The sequence below is a fragment of the Hemibagrus wyckioides genome, linkage group LG18 (assembly GCF_019097595.1).
Source record: "Hemibagrus wyckioides isolate EC202008001 linkage group LG18, SWU_Hwy_1.0, whole genome shotgun sequence".
NCBI lineage: Eukaryota > Metazoa > Chordata > Actinopteri > Siluriformes > Bagridae > Hemibagrus > Hemibagrus wyckioides.
The window spans coordinates 18,817,755-18,840,000 of record NC_080727.1 but is presented as its reverse complement, the minus strand read 5'-3'; the positions used below and the strand labels follow the sequence as shown (position 1 = coordinate 18,840,000).

General features: G+C 40.6%; 1 protein-coding gene and 1 long non-coding RNA gene across 4 annotated transcripts in view; both read left to right on the top strand.

Moving 5' to 3' along the window:
• The window catches only part of ddx52 (DEAD (Asp-Glu-Ala-Asp) box polypeptide 52), a 16,139-nt gene extending 9,812 nt beyond the window's left edge, over positions 1–6,327 (top strand). Inside the window, exons 11-15 of the mRNA XM_058416067.1 lie at positions 2,989–3,139; positions 3,962–4,037; positions 4,899–4,970; positions 5,215–5,313; positions 6,210–6,327. Coding sequence (XP_058272050.1) covers positions 2,989–3,139; positions 3,962–4,037; positions 4,899–4,970; positions 5,215–5,313; positions 6,210–6,261 — 450 coding nt within the window. The 3' untranslated portion in view covers positions 6,262–6,327. The remainder of the gene's footprint in view (positions 1–2,988; positions 3,140–3,961; positions 4,038–4,898; positions 4,971–5,214; positions 5,314–6,209) is intronic.
• Positions 6,328–7,118: 791 nt separating this feature from the next.
• LOC131368857 (uncharacterized) lies at positions 7,119–11,992 on the top strand. Of its 3 annotated transcripts, XR_009207208.1 has the most exons (5): positions 7,119–7,960; positions 9,259–9,336; positions 9,620–9,715; positions 10,114–11,550; positions 11,759–11,992. It is a non-coding gene; the product is annotated as an uncharacterized LOC131368857 (long non-coding RNA). The 3 variants fall into 3 exon arrangements; XR_009207206.1 differs by having other exon boundaries at positions 10,114–11,992; XR_009207207.1 differs by having other exon boundaries at positions 9,188–9,336; positions 10,114–11,992.
• The last annotated feature ends 10,254 nt before the right edge of the window (positions 11,993–22,246 follow it).

Here is a 22,246-nt window from a genome sequence, read left to right as displayed (position 1 = left end):
ATTTAATTTTATATTAAGAAAATAAAAGATATTTTTAACAGGCAGTTTATTTATAAGAAAAAAAAAAACAGAATAAAAAAATATATAGACAAAGAGAGTGTGTTGAGTTCAAAGGCCCCATACCTGGAATCGTTTAGGGCCCCCAAATCACTAAGTCCGCCCCTGCATACTGTATATACACACACATACATACATACATACATACTGTATATACACACATTGTATATACAAACACATGCATATACACACACATACTGTATATATATATATACATACATGCGCACACACACACATACTGACCCCCTTCTGAACACTTTTTGTTAATATAGAGGTTGATGTACAGAGTAAACACATGGGATGGATTAACCTGTGATGGACATTTTAGTGGTCATTTCCAGCATGATAGCTGTAAAGAATCCGGTGTATGACTGGTCCAAATATTTCTGCCAATACAGAAAAAGCACACAAATGCAGAAAACACAAGCAAATGCAACAAACTGGCAACACAAACACATTTATGTAAAAAATAGACGCAAAGTTTGTAAACACATGGACCAATTTTGCAAAACGAGAAATGCTGCAATAAGCCGAACAGAAAAATCCACACCACATTGGAAATATTTCTATAGCTGAATAAAAGCAGCGCAGTTATTCATCCCATCTTTTAGCTAAGCATAGAGAATTATTTCATACAACAGATAAAAACAACTTGCATTAACATAGTAAGCTCATGTTTCCTTTAAGGGTTACTTAAACTATTGGTAAAGGTTCACGTATTTCAGTTTGTGTTTTTCTGCCGTTTTTGTTTCTGATAAAATCATTGTTTTCAGCTTCAGAACACATTTCTGATTGTGTGCGAGAAGTGTGTGTTTTGTTACGCAGTGTAGGCAAAAACAGTTGCTGTTTGCTTTGTCTGTGGTTTCACATCTTTGGTACCTGTGTGTGGGTGCAGTTCTGACAGGAAAAGAAAGAATAGAATAGAATATACTTTATTGTTATTGAACAGCTACACAACAAAATGAAAACGTTCACACATCCATACAATGTAAACAGATGGCAAAAGTAATTGTGAATAGATACAAATGAAGATGTAAACGGATATAACTGTAAACAGATGGTACAAAGCGCATTTACATTACATCATTTTCCAGAGCGACTTACAATTTATTTAATTTTTATACAACTGAGCAATTGAGAGTTAAGGGCCTTGCTCAAGGGCCCAGCAGTGGCAGCTTGGTGGACCTGGGATTTGAACCTGCAAACTTCCGATCAGTAGTCCAACACCTTAAACATTAAGCTTTCACAGCCTGGAATTGTAAACAGATATACAATAGCAATTTGCTTTGCACCAGTGATTTTCTGTGCTGTTGAGTTTCTGTGAGTTGATGAGCTCTCTGAAGAGCTTTTTTTCTCAGCCACAGTGCGACCAGCATACCATATCAGAATGCTATGGGATAGTATGCTTGTGACTGAGCAGTGGTAAAGGTGGGTTTCCTTAGCACCCTCAGAAGTATACCCACTGCTGTGCCTTCTCCACCAGGGATGCTGTGTTTACAGCACAAGTGAGGTCCATAGTGTGAAGAGCTAGCACATAACATGTTAGAAATGCATACTGTATACACAGACATATACATACTGTGTATATACACACACAGACATATACATATATACTGTATATACACACACAGACATATATACTGTATACACACATACTGTACATACTGTATACACACACAGTATATACACACACGTATACATATATACTGTATACACACATGTATACTGTATACACACATACAGTATATACACACACGTATACATACTGTATATACACACAGACACATACATATATACTGTATACACACACACTGTGTACACACATACTGTATACACACACACATACATACTGTATTTACACACATGCTGTATACACACACACACACATACATACTGTATATACACACAGACACATACATATATACTGTATACACACATACTGTATACACACACACATACATACTGTATTTACACACATGCTGTATACACACACACACACATACATACTGTATTTACACACATGCTGTATACACACACATACATACTGTATATACACACACGTGTACATACTGTATATACACACACAGACACATACATATATACTGTATACACACACGTATACATACTGTATACACACATTGTATATACACACACATACTGTATACACACACACACACAAATACATGCTGTATATACACACACCATATACACTCCATACTTATAGTACTCCATGCTTACAGTACTCCATAATGTAAGTAGCTAACAGAATAGAAGAGCAGAGTAGATAACATCAGGCATGTTTTCATGAGCCTGTTTCCTCCAGAGATTCGTTTTGATTCATTCTGCCATAAATGAGTAACTCATTTCATTTTGAGACCTTTTTTCCTTTAAGAATGTCACATAAAATTATTTTACTGCTGATTTCAGAATTTCAGAATCACCACAGCAGTTTCAGTTTAAAATCTTCCCGTGTGAACGTCTGATATCTGTTTTGTATCAAGTGAACTGGAGAGGGATTTTAATGTAATTAAATGTTTTTACATTAAAATTGTCAAGAAAAAATAAATAAATAACTGAACAGGCTTCATTATTTTCTTTCTTTATTTTTTCTACTATATAACCACTTAAAAATCTGAGGGAAAATGTCTAGAAATCAAAAACATTTTTTTTGTTCTGACTCAGTAATTTAAAATGTTTGTTTATTTGCTTGTTTATTTATTTATTTATTTGTTTGTTTGTTTGTTTAAAAGACAATCTTTAGGTCCTGTAGGTGTATTTTTATATATTTTGTTTTAATATTATATACCATATCTAATATACTATACCTGTTCTCTGCAGGTATAGCCTTAAACCCTCAAAAGAGCATGTTATAAACTACTCTGAGGATACAGCAGGAAACGTGTGATGTTTATGTGCCTCCCTTTCTTTCAGAGAGACAATGTGGTTAGCAGCTTTCGTGCTGGTAAAATCTGGGTGCTCATCTGCACGGCTCTGATGGCTCGTGGGATCGATTTCAAAGGCGTCAACCTGGTGGTAAACTACGACTTCCCTACCAGTGCCGTGGAGTATATTCATCGCATCGGTTAGTCATAAATGCAGAGCACTGTGCTACTCCTGTGTTTGCAACTCGTACCCCATGGTTACAGGAAATTCTGGTGCAACAGTTTGCAACCCTCCACTCCACTGTGCAAGATTCTTGCAAATCTTTAGAATTGTACTGGATGAATAAAAAAACATTCATAATCGAAAAAAGGATTAGAGGCATTTAATCCTCTAGATTCTAATCCTTAGAGATAAAGAATAATCATCAGCTCATAAAGTTTCCTAGAATATGTACAAAATTGAAAAAATCATATGATCTCAATAAACCTGTTCATCTGAACCAGATGTCCCGCCCCTTTCCGGCCAATCTGACTCCCCAGGGCAAATCGGGTCTTTGTGTTGATGTGATGCTTCCAAAGATTTTTATTTCATCGTCCAAGTATGTTTTCTTATGTGTAAGATTTTGACTTGGTTATTTAGCTCTCACTGGGCTTGTACAGGTAAAATATTCCAAACTCTAGTAATAATAATAAAATTTTTAATATTTATGGGTGAGAATTAAACATATTGAAGACGAAGAAAAGCTGTACAAAAAGATTGAAAAAAAAAATGCAATGTACATTTTAACACACATTCTTTATTACATTTAAAGCTGAACATCTTTGAAATCTAAAATTTTGCCCCCCCCCCCCCCAACATTTTCTTGTCACTTGAAACCCGCCCTACCCCATGGGTGTGTAAACTTTTGCACAATAGTACGCTTTATCTCTTTGAAAATGTGTTCTATTTCTGTTGGTGTGGATTGTATCCAGTGAGTGATTTTATTTGTTGTGATTTATGATTTATTCCTCTTTAAATCCAGGCCGCACAGGAAGAGCGGGTCATACAGGGAAAGCCGTTACCTTTTTCACAGAGGCTGACAAACCACTCCTGCGCAGGTATTAGTGGTGGAAGGAAATAGTCATATTTTTTCCCCCAAAATATTTTTTATAAACGAGTCAAATGAATCATCTGGAGGTGTCATGTCAACTGAACTTCTAATTGGAGCGACAATCTAGTTAGATTGAAACCTTTCAGTTCTCCCCAGAGCAGCTTTTCAGTCTGAGGGAAGTTTCACAAATTTGTACCCTCCCTGGATAGCCTTGTTATGGGTACAAGGAGAAGGTGAGAGTGGAGGGAGGTATTAAGAGTAAGGGGAGTGGATAGAGAGAGGGGAGAGAAGTATTAATGAAGGAGTGTATTGAAGTATTAGGGGTAATAAGAGAATTTGAGGGTGGATGAGGGAGTCCTTAGGTGTGGCTTTCCTGGTGGACCTGTGAAGCGGTCTTGATGATCTTGGGGATGGATGAAAGAGCAGCATGAAAAATACCTGAACCTCTGTTCCCCCTGGACATACAGTAGATGGCCTCCTGATCTCCTCTCTCTCAAATTACCTGTCTTCACTGTCCTTTTATGTTGGTACACAACATAGGAGGATGCTTCAACATAGAAGAAGCAACACCTCAGTACCAGAATCAGCTGTGTACCTGCATCTAAAGGACAAAGGACACACATCTGAGGACGATAAGATACACATCTTGAACCGAGAAGACAGAGAGAATCCAAGCCCCTAGAGGATACAAATTTGTGAATCCTGCCAACTTCACTCAGACTGAAGAAGCTGCTCGGATGTGTAGTGAAATGTTTTATCCTAACTAGTTAGGAGTCCGGTTGACATGGCTCAACTTCCAGGTAAGCGCACCTTGGATGACTGAGAATCTTCACAGACAAAATGACGCCTCTTTCTCTTTATCCACCAGCATTGCCTCAGTAATAAAACAAGCTGGATGTCCTGTGCCTGATTACATGATTGGATTCAAGAAACTAAAAAGGTAGATTCTGTTATAAATGTATGATGTTAATTGAGTGTTTTTTTTTTTTTTTTTTTTTTTTCCTCATGAGTTAAAATCCCAGGAAAAACACAGTTGGAGCCACTTCTTTTTTCATTACTGATTACTTCTGTTGAGATGTATGTTGTCTGAATGTATGTTCTCTCCTATTTCTATAGGATTGGATGGTCAAGGTTTAACATTTTATCAAGTGTGTGATGTTTAAAGATGTTTTCCCTCTCCACAGCAAAGTGAAGCGACATCTTGAGAAGAAACCCCCGAGAAGGGCAACAATTCGCACCATGCCTCGTATTCTCATGCAAAAGAATCCTGGCAAAGTGAAAAGGTAGTGGTCTGAATTATAAGAATATATATTGAGGAAGTATTCACACCTATTTTCTGAAACGTTGTTACTTTCTATAGAATTAATTATATTGATTTTCTTTTCTCAGGGATATTATAGTGGCAATTGAACCGTGTATTGAACCGTGGGTTAACTGTATTGTTGCATCCCTAGTGTATACATGCTACAAATAATCAAGCCATTAGGTCAAAGGGAGGTATCTGTAGACCTCAGAAAAGCTCTCAGGCAGTGAGAACCCAGATGGTCTGGTCTGGTCTGATTGGCTTAAAAGCTGACTGTTATGTCTGGAGAAAATTATGCACCATATTTCCAGTCACATCTAGTTCCCAGTCACACCCAGTCCTCGTTCCCAGGTGCCCCCAGACCCATTCCCGGACACCCCATTCATTCCTAGTTACCCTTGGTCCCCATTCCCAGTCACCCCTATTCCTAGTTGTCTCTGGTCCCCATTTCCACTCATCCTAGTTCCTATCCCCTGGTCCCCAGTCTCACTTTATTGAATCTCATCGTCCTACTGCAGAACACTCTGGACCTTAATTTGGGATGAAGGGTCACCTACCAGTCAGACAGTGAGCCAGACTCTCTGACATGCCACAGCAAGGAACATACCCCAAACTTTTATAAAAGCCTTGTGAACACCCATTATTTTTTATTTTTACTTTTCTGAAGATTAGTGAGGGAAATGCTGAATTATAACAATGGAAGAAATCAGTCATTTATTTATAAAGCATGTAACAAAAGTTGACCAAAGTGCTGTGTATTATTAAGATAAAATAATAGCACAAAAGAAAGAATTATATCATGTACAATTATTCAGACCTGTTTTGTCTGGTGAGTCATTGAGATCTATCTATCTATACTTCTGCTTTTTGTTTCAGGAAAAAGGGAAAATCTGAGGCAAGACCAAACGGAGGCGAGGCAGATGACTAAAAAATAACTGAGTTTTTAAGTAATCACTGTAAAAAAGAAACTGTCTAATAAAATTCAAAAGATTGATTTCTGCCTTTGAGTACTGATCCTCATCAATGGTACTGTTTCCCTAAAGCTAGCAGAAAAGCTTTCAAAATCAGGAGTGAGATGGTTAGGATTTTTTTTTGTTGTCATATAAAGCATTTTAATTTTTCTTTTTAATTAATTTAACATTATAGTAAGACATATCTGCATGGCCCTGAAACAACAACAACAACAAAAAAACAATTTAAAAAAATCAGAAGAGGTGTTAAGACAGATTATTAAAAAAAAAAATAATTCAAGCCTAAAGTGTTAAAAATGAATAAAATATATATTATGGTATATAAAATATTAAAACAATATTAATAATAATAAAAAAAAAAAAACAGATTTCTGAAACCGGATTGTCTGCCATAGATAGATTTTCTTCCAGTTGATACGTGGCTGTCTTTATTCAAAATGTGGAGGTAGAAAAGCTGCTAATTTGGTAACAGTGATGACAGAAGGAATTTTTTACTCACCAGCCTGCTTACATGTAAGAAATCTTACACTCAGCGAATTAAAACTCCTTCAATCAAATACTTTTTAAAAACCATTTATTTTAACCTGGTTAGTGTTGATTAGATTCATTTCAATTATAGCATTTTAAATGAATTAAATTTTGCCCTATAGTATTAATAAATATTTTCTTTTTTCCCCTCAGGGTTATCTAAACCTTTTTTTCCAAACTGGTAGCCAAATAATATGAATATATTAATATAATTATTAAAGTTAAAAAATATTAATTTAAATCGTATATATAATTATAAAGACTTTAAATTGGTTTCAGATTTCGGATATATTCAGAGCTTTAGAAACACATGGAAACCCAAGCTTCATGAATCTGCTTCATGTGTTATTTTTCATATTACTTCCCACTTTCATATCAATTATTCAGTTCCTCTATTTTCTTATTTTCTTCCCAATTGGATTAACCATTACTTCTTAACAATCTCATGGTCAAAACTTTAGCAGAAAGCATCCGAATTCTCGTGATGGAAAAACCAAAAGTGATTCATTTGTGATTTCACTTCATTCGCTACTTAAGAATAAAACTTTCTGCCGTTGTGGAACACCACATGAAGTGCATTTTAAAGAGTCTGTGGCTTTACAGTTGTAGTGAAACTTAGTTATGAGTAAAGTTCGGATGTTTATGTCTCATAATTTTAATCTCTGGAAAGTCTTGTATTCTGGATTGTTTGTGTATTCTAATTCTAATTGGAACAGTTTCTGTGAAGCAGATAAGAACAAACATCAAACTGCTAAACTGCAAGTTTCCTGTTTTTTTTCCAGAAGGCGTTACCACATTTAAATGAGCTGTACAAAATACTCCTAAGCGTTCACCATCTGAAGCCACACACTCTTTACACAATCACTGTGATTCACAGACGCTCAACAAACCACCTTTTTTTGGTTTATATCCATCTGGAAGAAATGAGCTTCAAATTATTTTTGAAAATGTTTCACTTGGTGTACATCACTCCACGTGGGAAAAGACGTTCGAGGAGAAAATCTTCTCTGAGTAAGCTTAAGAATTGAAGAAGCTTTAGCTGATCTGAATTCATGGATTAATTCAAGAGACTCTGCTGTGGGAAGAAGCTGGTGGTCAGGATGATGATGATGATGATCTGATGAAATGGTAAATCATTCAATGGTATCAATCAATCAATGGTAAAAGCGACCCGAATCACAAATCATTTAAGGGAATCCTTTTATTGCATATTTTAGAGAAAGTATTTCATGGGAGTCATTTCTGAACCTTGTAAACCTGATGTACTTACTGCCTGTAGATGCCCACTCACACTTCTGTTTTAATATCCTCTGTGTCGTTTGGTGGCTTTGTGTGTGTGTGTATGTGTGTTTGTTTTGATGCTAGTCGATTTGACACATTCACGATGGTAAGCGCTGACGCATTAAAGAAAATCCTTACGTTTCTATCCATAAATGTATGCCAACATCTAAGTGTGTAGCTTTAACATCTGAAATGAAATGTTTTTTTTGAATTCCTATCGTTTGCTGATCAGCGTGCAAAAGGAAAATGCTTAGTTTAAAATTTGGCCTTGATAGGCCAAATGGCCGTCGCTAGGCCCCGCGTTTGCCGATGTTGAGTTTTTTAAAAAAACAAAAAAACCAGACCAAACAAAAAGAAGCACGATGATATTATATAAGTTCTAAATGCACAGCGACACGAAGGTGTGTTTGGTTTAATCTGTCGCTTTGTGGCTTGTTTTTCTGCATTTTCTGAAAAGCATGCTAAGCTGCTAGCAGCTTTAGCAATATCCTAGCTAACATGGCTGTCTCATGGAAACTTGAGGGAAGAACATTTTATTTTTTCTTTTTCTTTGTGGCACTTAGATGTATTTGAGCTTGATTGTTGTATATGGTGAGTTTGTGCACTGTTCTACACTGAGGTCCTTTAACTAATGTTTAATGCGTTCGTTAACCGGAACAAAAAAGGAAGTTTGACGGTAATGTTCCATTTAGCGACACACAAAGTCACTAACGCTTTAACGAATTCAGTGAATCGAAACGAATCCCACTTTAATATTTGCACCTGGAGTTTAAGAAGATAAGAACGCTGTAATTTATAATCATGAAATTGTGGACTTTAAAGGGTTTTAAAGTCCATCCCATGCTCTCATTGCCGTGGCTTTGGATCGATTCCAAGATCCAAAGCCACAGAGAATCGCAGAGAATCAACCCAGCTACCGATGGGTTAACTCTCAGTGCTAAAATCAAATATGTGGATCAGATGATCTGCTATTGCGGCTCTGAACAGGGAACACCTGAAAGAACAAGTGATTTTATGTTGATTGAAGGAAACTTAACCTAATATTTTTACTGCTACTCTTATTAATTCTACTAGTTCTTCTACTGCTACTAGTACTGACGATGACGATGATGATGATGATGATGATGATGATGATGATGTTACAGGGTCTGCCTCATTCTAAGAATACCCAAGGCTCTGAAGAGGCTGACCCCCTGCGATCTGCTTCACCTGGACATGAGCAGGTAATCAAACTGCTTGTTCCACTAATCCTATTGGATACTAACATCCTTAGTAACTTATTCAGCTAGTACATTTACATTTACATTCATGCCATTTGCCAGACGCCCAGCGCGACAAACAAAATTCCGTCAACTAGATCGCAGATTTGGGATAACACCAGCCTAAAACGAAAACTCTGAAGCTAGTAGATTTTTCTCATCAGGTGACATTACAGCACAGAAATGCTGGTTTAACCCCATGTGGGATTTTTAACGTAATGCTTTTTTTTTTCTACATGTTTTGTAGCTTCCTGTGCCATGTGTGCATGATTCACAGCCCATAAATGCAGTGGTCAGTAATGAAGATGAGGACTTCCCAATGAGCTCCCTCAATCAGCCACCAGTGAGTTTCCTTCTGTTATGGCTGCTTTCTGCAAACTAAATGGGGCTGCTCATTGATTTGTGCAGTCACGTGCCTCCTATTGCATTCTGGGTATTGGTCAATGAGACAGGTTATATCACAAAGCCTTGATAGGATCTTTGTAGCTTTATAGATAGATTTATAGTTAAGGATAGAACTCATACACTTCCTGTCAGGTTTCATTTCTTGTCCCTTTACGTTGTAATAAATCGCTAAAAAGTAATCAGACATAAATAAAGTATACAGCAGTATAGATCTGTAATATTGTTCAGATATGAAACGGAGTCATGGATGAGCGTTTCTCCATTTATGTACGTAGTGTAAACATATCGGTTTAACTATATCTGTAATACTGAGTTGTTTCCCCGTTTGTTTTTCAGTGTGAAGAAAACTCTGAGGATGGCGGTGGAAAATGATGAGCTCTACTGGGAATGGACTGTCATTAATGAAATAAACATCCCTCCTAATATGCTGGTGTTAAATGTTATTTATCATGTGATGCAGTATTCGGTATCACATCAGTGTATTTCTCTGCTTTGCTGGGAAAAGAATTCAGATTCTTTGACAAGGTGTGAGGTGCTGAGAAAAAAAATTCAACAATTTGTTCAGGAAAATTTATTAAGTAAAATTAATCTGACAGTGTGTGTGAGTGTATGCAGTTATAAGAGTGACAGACGCAAATCTGGTCTTGCGGATGGCTCCTGCCGGTCTGAGTGGAAAGAGTGTAAGGTTTGTTAGGTCAGTCCACTGGATGTGAGAAGGCAAAAAACCCTTAAAGTCCAGCTCAGTGCATCTACTGCAATGGTTTTGGGAAGGGTGAGGAAACTGGAGAACCTGCAGAAATCCCATATGGACACCTGTATGCAGAAAACTCTGTACACACAGCAATCCGAGCTCGGGATCGAATCAGGATCCCTGGAGCTGGGAGGCTTTGAGGCTGTGAGGCAACACTGCTTTGCTCCACCCTGCCTCCTGCAAACAAACATCTACAGCATATTATCAGTTCTATATGTAACTGTGAATTGATGCAACACATCACAATCAGCCAATCACGTGGCAGTAGCACAATGCACTGTATATAGTCATGCAGATACAGCTCAAAAGGCTCAGTTCATGTTCACATCAAATATCAGAACTGGGAGAAGAATTAGATTTCAATTTGGCCAGAAATGCCTTGCAGAGAGAGACAGAGAAAGACAAAGAGAGAGGTCAGAGCAGAACAGCCAGACTGGTTTGCGTTGACTTTGAGAAAACTTCAATAACTACTCTTTAAATCCGTGGTGAGCAGAAAAGTATCTCAGAATCATCTCAAAACACACACCATACACAGCACAATACACACTGAACCTTTAACACACTGAGCACAGCTTGAGTCAATAGCATACAGGAAAAGAAAAGTCTGGTTTCTCTTAATGCTTTTTCTTTGTGTAGTTTTTAAAGGGTTATTTTTCTTGCCACCGTCACCACTGGCTTGCTCATTAGGAACAAAATAAAAAAAAATACGTCTAGATTTCTGTAAGCTGCCTTGTGACAATGTTTTTAGAGGTACATCTACAGAAATTAAATTTTAATTTAATTGAATAGAACTTTGAGGTATTGGTGCACATCCGGTTCCACATCGTGACCGTGAAGAGGACGAACTGGACACAGAACTGCTGTGCACAGACAAAGTGTGGACAGAACAGGCGGTGGTACAGGGGTTGATGAACTTACACCTTTTGAGCAAAGAGTTGCCTCTATTGTGGGCGACGTTTTACTCTCTGGAATAGTATCCGATGCTGTGGGAGACTTGGATTTACTACATCAATCCCCCAAAGGTAACTAATTTCTTATTTATTTGCTTAACTTTGGTAAACATAGCTTACCAGGCTGCAATTAAATTTTCAAATGCATGCAATGTAGCTGACCAATAGTAGACTAGAGATTATAAGCTACGTATCTATTGCATTTATGGAAATGCGTGAACCCATTAATAAAAAACAGACTGAAATCAGTTAGCATGTGCCTGTGTTTATTTGTACTTAGATGGTGCAATAGCAGAAACGTTCACTGGCATGCACGCAGAGTCCGCGCCTCCTGAGCAGCCAGTGCCTATTGTGTTCGGGGTCTCTGGCGTTTCCGCTGCGCCCCCCAGTGCTGAGGCCCGTCGGTCTGGCCGCGTCTTGACCCATGCTGTTCTGGAGTCACAACAGCAAATGGTTACGGCCATCGGGGAAATTAATAGTCACCTGAAAAATATCACTGATGCACTCACAGACATAAGCCACTCATTAAAGGAACTGGTCAAAAAATGAACTTTGTCTCTGTTTACCAATTATATTACTGCAACCACAAGTTGATGGGCCTGAATGGCTTGTTGGTTGGTTGCACATACACTGGTTGTGGGTCGGGGTCATCTGGCGGTACAATAGCCTCACCAAGTGGTATGCCGTGTCTGTGCGCGACATTGTGCAGCACACCACAGGCCAGCACGACGCGGCGCACCTTGTTAGGGCGGTATAGCAGCATCCCCCCGGTCCTATCAAGGCAGCGCCACCGGCATTTTAGCTGCCCAATGGCCCGCTTTACACCTGACCGAGTGCGAGAATGGGCATCATTGTATCTGCGCTCTCGGTCAGTTTGTGGGTTGGTGAGGGGGGTTAACAGCCACGTCTTTAATGGATAACCGCGGTCTCCTGATAGGCATCTGAATAATTAAACGCACAAAAAAATAAACACAACACTTAAATAGAACCATCAACGCATCACTCACCAAGAAGCCACACATTGCGCACCCTGCCAACTTGGAGCCTCATCCCAACTATGCTGTTTGTAAGGCTGTATGAATCATGCGTTGACCCAGGCCACCTTGCTACAATATTTGTTAGGCGCATTTGTGCATCACATATTATTTGCACATTTATTGAATGGAAATGTTTCTGATTCACGTACAGTATGCATATTCTTCTTCAGATGGCGCCTTTATAGCAATGTGTGTGCAGTCGATCGATCCGATTACATTAGGAAAACTGGCTATCGCTGCAAATTGCGCTTTAATGTTTGGCTGGTCAACTGCATCGTATGGGAACCTTATATACCTGGTAGATATGCGGATGATGGCATTGCGCGGCTCAAAGACGACTGGCTTATTCCTGAGCAGTCTGCCAGTTCCCTTTGGAAAGAACCAGTTGCCAGGGAACCAAGTGTTGTCAGCACCTGTAAGGTAATGGGTAATGCGTGGCTCTATCTATCCAAATTCGGACCCAACTCAGCACAGAGCTCCAACAGGATAGCCCTTGGAAATCTGAATCGGCTGATAAACCAGTCATCATCGTCCAGAAAATCACTGTGGTCCCTAAAAACTCGTTCTCTTCGGATTTGGCCATGTCCTCTAATAAGGCCAACGCTGCCATTGTCATAGACTAAGGGTTCTTTAAATTTGCACATGCTTTTATATGTTCTTACTTAATTGCATAATTGATAGAAACATATGATGTCAATTAGCCAACGGACAAAAAACACGAAAAATGTACATACGCCAGATACGAAGTTGGCGTGGAGGAACGCACATTTTCACATTAATTTCTGTTAGTAATTCCGACCGTGAGCGTGAAAGCTGGCGTATGCAAGGTTTTTGTGCGTACGCAGCGTTGATACATGAGGCCTCAGGTGACGTTTTTAAAATCTACAGCTGTCCAGCAGTTTTAACAAAGTTGAAAGATCCAGAGCCCCAGATTTCTGTTGAGGTGAGGAGGAGAAAAAAAGTAGAAGTAAGTTTATATCTGAAAAAAGAATTTTCTTTTACATTATAGTTCATAAATTGGTCTGGGAAATTTTCATGGGCTAGCAGCAGCTGATCAGTGAGCTAGGCGGTTAGCTAGATAGGAAACATGATTTGTACTATGCATGTGTGGAAATGCGTCTACTTCCTGTCTGAAGTATGACGAAACAATTTACGACAATTTCGGGTATTTATAATGCTGAATAATATAATTAATAATATAATGTTATAACGTGTTTTTGACGCTAAACGATCTGTGCCGGAAAAAGTTCTTTGCTAGTGATTCTCTTGATATAAATAAGCTTTTTTGGTAAAATATATCAATTAAATAATATTAATTAAATTGAGTAATCGATTAAATTGACCCTAATTAAATTGATGAAATAAAAGTAAATAATTGAAAAAATTACATGAAATATTTTACATTTGCTAGACTTCATTTGGGTAATACAGATGTGTATATAAATGTGGGTGTATTTTACATTTAATATTTAATTTCCTAAAGATCTTATTTCAGTAATGTCTGCATTTATGAAACACACATGATACTTATTTATTCATTTAATTTATTTATTCATAAATGAATGAATTCCTTCCATCCTTCATGTTACTACTAAACGCAAAAGAATCAATATTGCTAGGCTGTCGCAAAAACGTTAGCGGTGGCAGGTAGGGTAGTGACACTCCCTGTGTGGACTTCTTATTTCCGGTTTCTTTCCACATCCCAAAAACGTGCCAGTTGGTGGATTGCCTATTGTAATTTTCCCCAAGGTCTAAATGGGTGCGGTTCTGTGCATTCACCTCAGTACAGAAGTTTTAAGAGGCCATGCATTATTATTATTTTTTCTTTCATGTTTTCTCATGTACACCTGCCCAACCTTCAGGACTTGTACAACTCTAGAGGGAAGAAACGGGCAGGTAACATCATCACAGACCCCTCTCACCCCGGCCACAACCCATTTGCACTTCTCCCTTCAGGAAGATGCAATAGATCTCTGTGCACCAAAACATCTAGGCAAAAAATAATTTTCCCCCCATGTCATCTCCAGTTTAAACAGCTAACACAGAAATTATTACCTGTGTTCTGTAATTCATTTCTGTTATTCATTCTCCAGCTCTAATTACTGCCTCTTTCTCTAGTACTTTGTAAATACATAAGCATATATCTTTAATTATACAGCTATATATAAAGTGTATCTGCACAAATCTGCACATAAATCCTCTGTTCCAGATTCATACACATTATTATTTATTAAGGCCATGTCCACACGTAGTCGGGTATTTTTAAAAACTGAGATTTTTCTCTGCGTTTTTGCTTTTGTCGTTTTGGTCGCTGAAAATGGAGCTTTTGGAAAACTGCTTCCAAGGTGAAGATTTTCCAAAACTTTGTTTTCAGTGGTGTTGTGTGGACAGGGGAAACAGATTTTGAAGAATTGTCTCCTTGATTTAATGTCAGCTTTGTTTATGAAGATATTTTGTTCAGCTGTGCCTGTGTTAACATTGCTTACTGGACTTTTCACATGCAAGCACATACACACGCAGTTACTCGCACATTACGTTAATAAACAGAGGTGCCGGAATGTAATATGAAGCTCACTGCTGCTACATACAAAACTCTGACAACACAGACCTCGCAGACAGCCATGGCGGTTTTGGAAGAGACACGGTCGGACTTCTACATATTGGGACAGCTTTGCAGAGGAATGGTGAGAAAACATTTGAATGTCAAGGGCATCACTGTTGTTGCTCAGTGAGCTGTCAGTCCAAACATATGACTCTAACTTTCCCGCAACGCGCCATTGTTTTTAAACTACCGGAACCGGTAATGGCGTTTTGTCTAGGCTTCTGATTGGCCAACATGGCTTTACACTTAGATGTATATCACCCCCTGTTGATTAGGCATGCTCCTGACAGCAGATATTTTTTAACACGTACGTCGTGTGTACAGAAAAGTAGAAAAATAAGGTTCAATTTTCTTTTCAACAGAAAAGTTTTTTCTCATTGTAATGATTTAATTTTCTTGTGGTCACGGTTCAGTTTTCTTGTGATATTGACATAAAAGTTGATTTCCCGTTGTAACGATTACATTTTCTCGTGGTCACGACTCAATTTTCTTGTGATCTCGACAGAAAAGTTTGCTTTCTCATTATAATGGCTCGATTTTCTATTGATCTCGAGGTAACAAAAGTTGTGTTCGTGTTATAACGACTAAATTTTCTCGTAATCGTGACAGAAAAGTTTTTTCTCGTTGTAACAATTTAATTTTCTTGTGGTCACGACTCAATTTTCTTGTGACAAGGAAGTGTGTCTGAAGCTCTGTGTGCACACATACCAATTAATTGGCTCGGTTAGGACACCTGATGGAGGAATATGCGCCAGCATGTCCATATAAGGGCATCTACGTCACATTCATTCAGCTTTTTTGTCTACAGGAAGCGCTCCATTGTATGAGTGTCGAGTGTCTGTCGAAGGCAGGTATGGCTAAAAATTTTAAGAGGTGTGTGCATCTGTGTCCGTGTTTTCTTACGGAGGATGACACACACGCTCTTTGCGTGGTTTGCTTGGGTGAGGAGCATGCCCGGTCGACTCTCGAGGGATCCAGCTGCGTGCATTGCGGGAGATTTCTCCCTCGCAAGCTCTAATCCCATTTGGCATTGTTTATTGTCTGCCGAGGTGTCACGGTAGCTTAGATCATGGGGTTCGCAGATGGAGCTAGCAGAAGTGGAACAAGAGACGGGTTCCTCCCTTTCTGTTGTCCTCTCCCCTGACTCTGATGTCCACATTTTGGCTTCAGGAGCTCGCGCTGCAATTTCTACCAACCCCAATCTCTCCCTACAACGGCAACATGGAGGAAGCCTTCTAAACCATGTAGGGCCACTTCAGCCCTTGTGGGAAAGGCGTGCACAGCAGCAGGCCAAGCCGGTGCATCCCTGCACACCATGGCAGTTTTGCAAGCTTACCAGGCTGACCTGCTGAGGGAGCTTGACTGTGGTGAAATTCTGAGCCCTGACGCAGTCTCTGAGCTGCGTAGAGCCACAGATCTTGCGCTCCATGCCACAAAGCAGACGGCCCATGCCATAGGCCATTCAATGGCTGTGCTGGTTGCCACAGAGAGGCACCTGTGGCTCAATCTTACGGGAATAAAGGACAAGGACAAGTCCTGTCTCTTAGACACCCCGATTTCACCTCAGGGCCTATTTTGCGATGCTGTCAGCACTGTCATCAACCGGCAGAAGGTGAAGCCTCAATAGGAGGTGTTTAAAGAGTTTATCCCTTGCTGCAGCAAGAAGCCTGGGCCATCATCCAGCCTCACCTACCAGTTCCCCTTCCAGATCAGGATTCTGGCTTTTACAGCCAGTATTTTGTTGTACCAAGAGAGACAGGGGACTGCGTCCAGTTCTGGACCTCCGAGCTCTGCCCTAAAGAGGTTCAAGTTCAAGATCACTAAAAAACTGATTACATCACAAATCAGATCCGAGGACTGGTTTGTGATGATAGACCTCAAGGATATTATTATTATCACATAGGCATTCGGCCAGAACACAGAAAGTTCCTCAGGTTTGCTTTCGAGGCTTAGCGAGGCTTACCAGTATCCGGTTCTTCCTTTCGGTCTAGCTCTGTTGCTGGTCTAGCTCTGGGGCTGTTGCATCTCCAGGGCATCCGTGTACTCAATTTCCTGGACGACTGGCTTATCCTGGCCCATTCCAAGGCCATGGCAGCCAGTCACTGGGATGCGGTGCTTGCCCATATGAGGTCTCTAGGCTCTACACAGAGAAGTGTGTGCTTTCTCCATCTCAGAGAACCACCTTCTTGGGGGTAATTTTGGATTCCACCATGGTGCAGGCATTTCTATCTCCTGCTCAGGTAGTTTCCATACTGTTAGCAGTGAATACTATTTGGCTAGAACAAAGTGCTTGGCTTCATGGTGGCAGCAGCCAACGTTATCCTTTTGGGTCTGATTCACATGAGGCCGTTCCAGTTCTGGCTCAGAGGTGCAGGCTTTTAGGATCCGCAGGATCCGCGGGAATCCTCTCAGTGCCATAAGTGTTACGAGTTGCAGGCTTTGTTCCATCTGGGCCTGGATGCTCTGGTACAGACCTGGCCGAGGCTGCATCTATAGCCTTTCCCCCAGTAGCTCTGCTCCCAGAAGTCCTAGCCAGAGTGCACCACGACGAGGTCCACCTTATTCTAGTGGCTCCCCGCTGGCCCGCTCGAGTTTGGTTTGCGGACCTCATCTCCCTCCTAGATAGTGCTCCTTGGGAGATTCCCGTCAGGAAAGATATCCTCTCAGGCGTGAGGGGCGATTCTCCACCCCCGCCCAGAGATGTGGAAGCTCTGGGTCTGGCCCCTGAGTGGAACCAGTTCCTAGAGGCAGGCCTCTCATCAGAGGTGGTGGAGACTCTACTAAATGCTAGGGCTCCCTCCACTAGGAAGCTGTATGCTCTAAAGTGGAGGCTTTTTAGTCTCTGGTGCGCTCAACGTAAGCAGGACCCAGTGCACTGCCTGATCGCTACAGTTCTGGGATTCCTATAGTCTCGCATTGCTCAGGGCCCGTCCCCTTTTACTTTAAAGGTGTACTTGGCTGCCATTGCTGCGAACTACGCCCTTGTTCTCGGTGTCTCCCTAGGTAGGCACCTTCTGGTCTCTTGCTTTGTGCACGGTGCCAGGCAGCTGAGGCTTTCCTGCAGACCACGCCTCCCCTCCTGGGACCTCTCGGTGGTCCTGGATGGGTTGCTGGAACCCCCTTTTTTGAGCCCATGGAGTCAGCCTCAGAGAAGTTTCTGACCCTTAAGACGGCTCTGCTTTTAGTCTTGGTCTCCCTTAGATGGGTAGGGGTTCTGCAGGCTCTATCAGTTGCCCACGTCTGCCTAGAGTTTGCCCCTGGCATGTCCAAGGCTATCTTGCACCCCTGGGCTGGATATGTCCCAAAGGTGCCTAGGATGGCCAGTCGTCCGGTCATCCTGCAGGCCTTCTGCCTTCCACCTCATGAGTCGGTGGAAAAGGAGAGGTTGCACTTGCTCTGCCCAGTCAGAGCCCTTAAGACTTATGTCCACCGATCCAGCTTGTGGCATAAGTCACCCTCCTTGTTCGTCTGCTTTGGAAGCTGGAACAAGAGTAATCTGGTCTACAAGCAGTGCTTACATGCAGACAAGCATGCAGTTACATCTTGTTACATGGTTCAGTGTATTTAATTTTGAGTGCTTCGTTCATCCTGACCACTAGGGGGCACCAATAGCAAATTTCCATTTTGGATAAAAGAGGAAGTGGTAGAATGAGAGGCAGATTCGGTTTGAGTTACCTCATGGTATCTGCTGTTTCTCTAGAGGATCCTGGCTTGAGAAACATTTGTTTGCTGCTCAACCATGAGTTTGGTGCTTTATCTTTCATCTTTTGTTTTGTGTAGCCTTTGAGAGGGTTATTGTTTGGGAAAGTCACTTATTCAGATGCTTTGTTGGGGAGTTTGGTTGAAGGTTAATAAGTTGTTTTCCTTTGTAGAGGACTCTGTTTAACCTGCAAGCTTGTGCTACTGTGTGGAGCACAGGATTTTGGAGTGTGGGTGCAGAATTGCAGCTGCCCAAGAACTTTTCCCAAAGGACTCTTGGCTTATCCCAAGAAGGACATCCATTTAATTCTGCGTTTTCACCATTTCATCAACCTACCCTTCAACAGATAAGACTTTATAACATTGGTTGTTCTCCTTTGTCAACTGATTTCCTCTCTCAATATCTTAGGTTGACATTTATATAACCATACTTTCATTTTGGACATTGACCATATGTATTGTGAACATTTCATATGGTGGTATTTTGTGTGTTTTGTATTTGTGTAGAGGCTCAATATATGCTGGCAAAAGACTTCTGCTGCTAGTTGTGTATTGTGTATTTTGATTTGACTCTTAACACTACCTAATAGATTATTGCAAAGTTTGTCCCCCCTCATTTTCTTATAACAATACTGGTTTAAAGAGCCAGAACGGTTATAATGGGTAGGAGTTCTGCAGGCTCTATCAGTTGCCCCCGTCTGCCTAGAGTTTGCCCCTGGCATGTCCAAGGCTATCTTGTACCCCTGGGCTGGATATGTCCCAAAGGTGCCTAGGATGGCCAGTCGTCCGGTCATCCTGCAGACCTTCTGCCTTCCACCTCATGAGTCGGTGGAAAAGGAGAGGTTGCACTTGCTCTGCCCAGTCAGAGCCCTTAAGACTTATGTCCACCGATCCAGCTTGTGGCGTAAGTCACCCTCCTTGTTCGTCTGCTTTGGAAGCCGGAACAAGGGTAATCCGGTCTACAAGCAGCGCTTGGCACACTGGGTGGTAGAGGCCATTACCCAGGCCTATGAGGCATGCTGTATTGCTTTGCCTCTAGGGTTCAGGGCTCACTCCACCAGGGGTGTTGCCTCATCCAGTGCCCTGGCTAGGGGTGTTCCCCTCCAGGAGATTTGTGCTGCTGCAGGCTGGTCCTCTTCGCACACCTTTATCAGGTTTTATAACCTGGACCTGGACCCCACTCCTGGATCTCAAATCCTGCAGGGCTAATGGGTGTTCTGTTCCTGGTCTGCTCGTGCTCTCTCACTGCCCCCGCGACAGACAATGACTGGTGTGTGGCGGTGTGGGTATTGATGTTCCCATAACGTCAGTCATGACGCAGGTTATGTATGTATGTAGAAGGGAACAAGACGCTGTGTCGCTGGCCACACCCCGAACGTCCTTTCGCACTTCCTTCAGACAAAGGCAAGCTGAATGAATGTGACATAGATGCCCTTATATGGACATGCTGGCGCATATTCCTCCATCACGTGTCCTTTCTGAGCCAATGAATTGGCATGTGTGCACAGGGAGCTCCAGACACACTTGTGTTCCCATAGCATCAGTCATGATGCAGCGTCTCGTTCCCTTCTCAGGGAACCAGGTTACATACATAACATGTTGTAGTTTTCTTGTTATAATGATTAAATTTTCTTGTGATCCCGACAGAAAAGTTTGCTTTCTCGTTCTCATAACGACACAATTTTCTTGTGATTTCGACAAAAAGGTTTGTCTTCTCGTTGTAACGATTTAATTTTCTTGTGGTCAAGACTCAATTTTCTTGTGATCTCGACATAAAAGTTTGTTTTCTCCTTATAATATCTCAATGAATGCAGGCAGGCCAGTCTAGTAACCATACTCTTTTACTACGAAGCCATGCTGTTGTAACACGTGCAGAATGTGGCTTGGCATTGTCCTGCTGAAATAAGCAGGGACGTCGCTGAAAAAGACGTCACTTGGATGCCAGCAAATTTTGCTCCAAAACTTGTTTGTACCTTTCAGCATCAATGGTGCCTTCACAGATGTGCAAGTTACCCATGCCATGGGCACTAACACACCCCCATACCATCACAGATGCTGGCTTTTGAACTTTGCACTGATAGCAATCTGGATGGTCCTTTTCTTCTTTAGCCCGGAGGACGCGACAGCCATGATTTCCAAAAACAATTTAAAATGTGGACTTATCAGACCAGTGTTGTTATCATGCACTAAAGAACAGTGTTTTTTTGACGTTTATTTACACACATGTAAGTAACTATATATATCAGTTTATTGAGCCAGGATTCGGTTTAAATGTTACGTTTTTTCAGCTAAATGTCTGTTAAGAAAATTTTACTTAATGATTATAATCCATTTGTGGTAGATGGGCGTGGCTTCCCTCAGTTGAGGGTGGTTGGTTGTTGCGTTTTTGTTGATGTGATTTTTCGGGATAAATATGAATTTCTGTATTTTCCGATTTAAGAAGTACGACTGACATAAATTCCATTGTTTTTTTTTTTTACAATAGCAATAAGTTGAGGGATAAATCTCCAAAAATGCTGCAAAACCTTTCATAAAGCAAGGTATCTATTAAGGCAGGATTATGGACTGTATAAAGATTGAAATGGCCTTAAACAATTAAACTGAAAATCTGCTGCGTTTTAAAATGCGTTAACAGATGGATCATTTCGGACAGCTAGAGGCGCCATCTAGCGGCTGTTTGTGGTAAAAAATCTCAGCTCTTTAAATACATTTGGGGAAATAATCTCTTTCCAGCTGTTGACAATAGATACAGAAACCCCTGTGTTTGTGGAGTAGCATGTTCTTCACGTGCTTCCAGGAGCTTCCTCAGTCAATCCGAAGACATGCACAGAAGTGTGTGTGTGTGTGTGTTGTTCTCAGGCAAGCACCTCTAATACAACCCACTGATACAAAAGACAACATCACTAGATACTTAACATAAACTTGGAAACTGTTTTATTTCATACTGTCACAGCAGTTATGTAACAGTTTTCATATTTTCAGTTGAAGATGTCTTCTCCAATGGTTATCTTCCACCTGAATTGTAAAAAAACAACAACCAAAAAACAAAGAAAAGATTAGTATAACATTGTGAGAGTTTTCTCTGAGTCTCTGATTCGCTCAGCATGCAGGGGATTGGTAGCTTAACGGTTGGAACGCTGGACTACAGATCGGCAGGTTGTGTGTTCCAAACATCTGGGCCCCTAAGTATGGCCCTAAACCCTCAGTTGTATAAAGTGAGATAAATGTAAGTAGCTCTGGATTGTTGAAAATGATATTGTGTTGATTTAACACTGATTAATGGTCACTTGTTTAAGGGATGTAATGATTATTCAGTTAACCAAGCCCACATAATTTAAATAAAAAAAAAGAAAAAAAAAAAGGTGATGGTAAATTTATTGAAATTGAATGCTTACTCATCTGAGAAGCATGAAGGCAACATAATACCCAG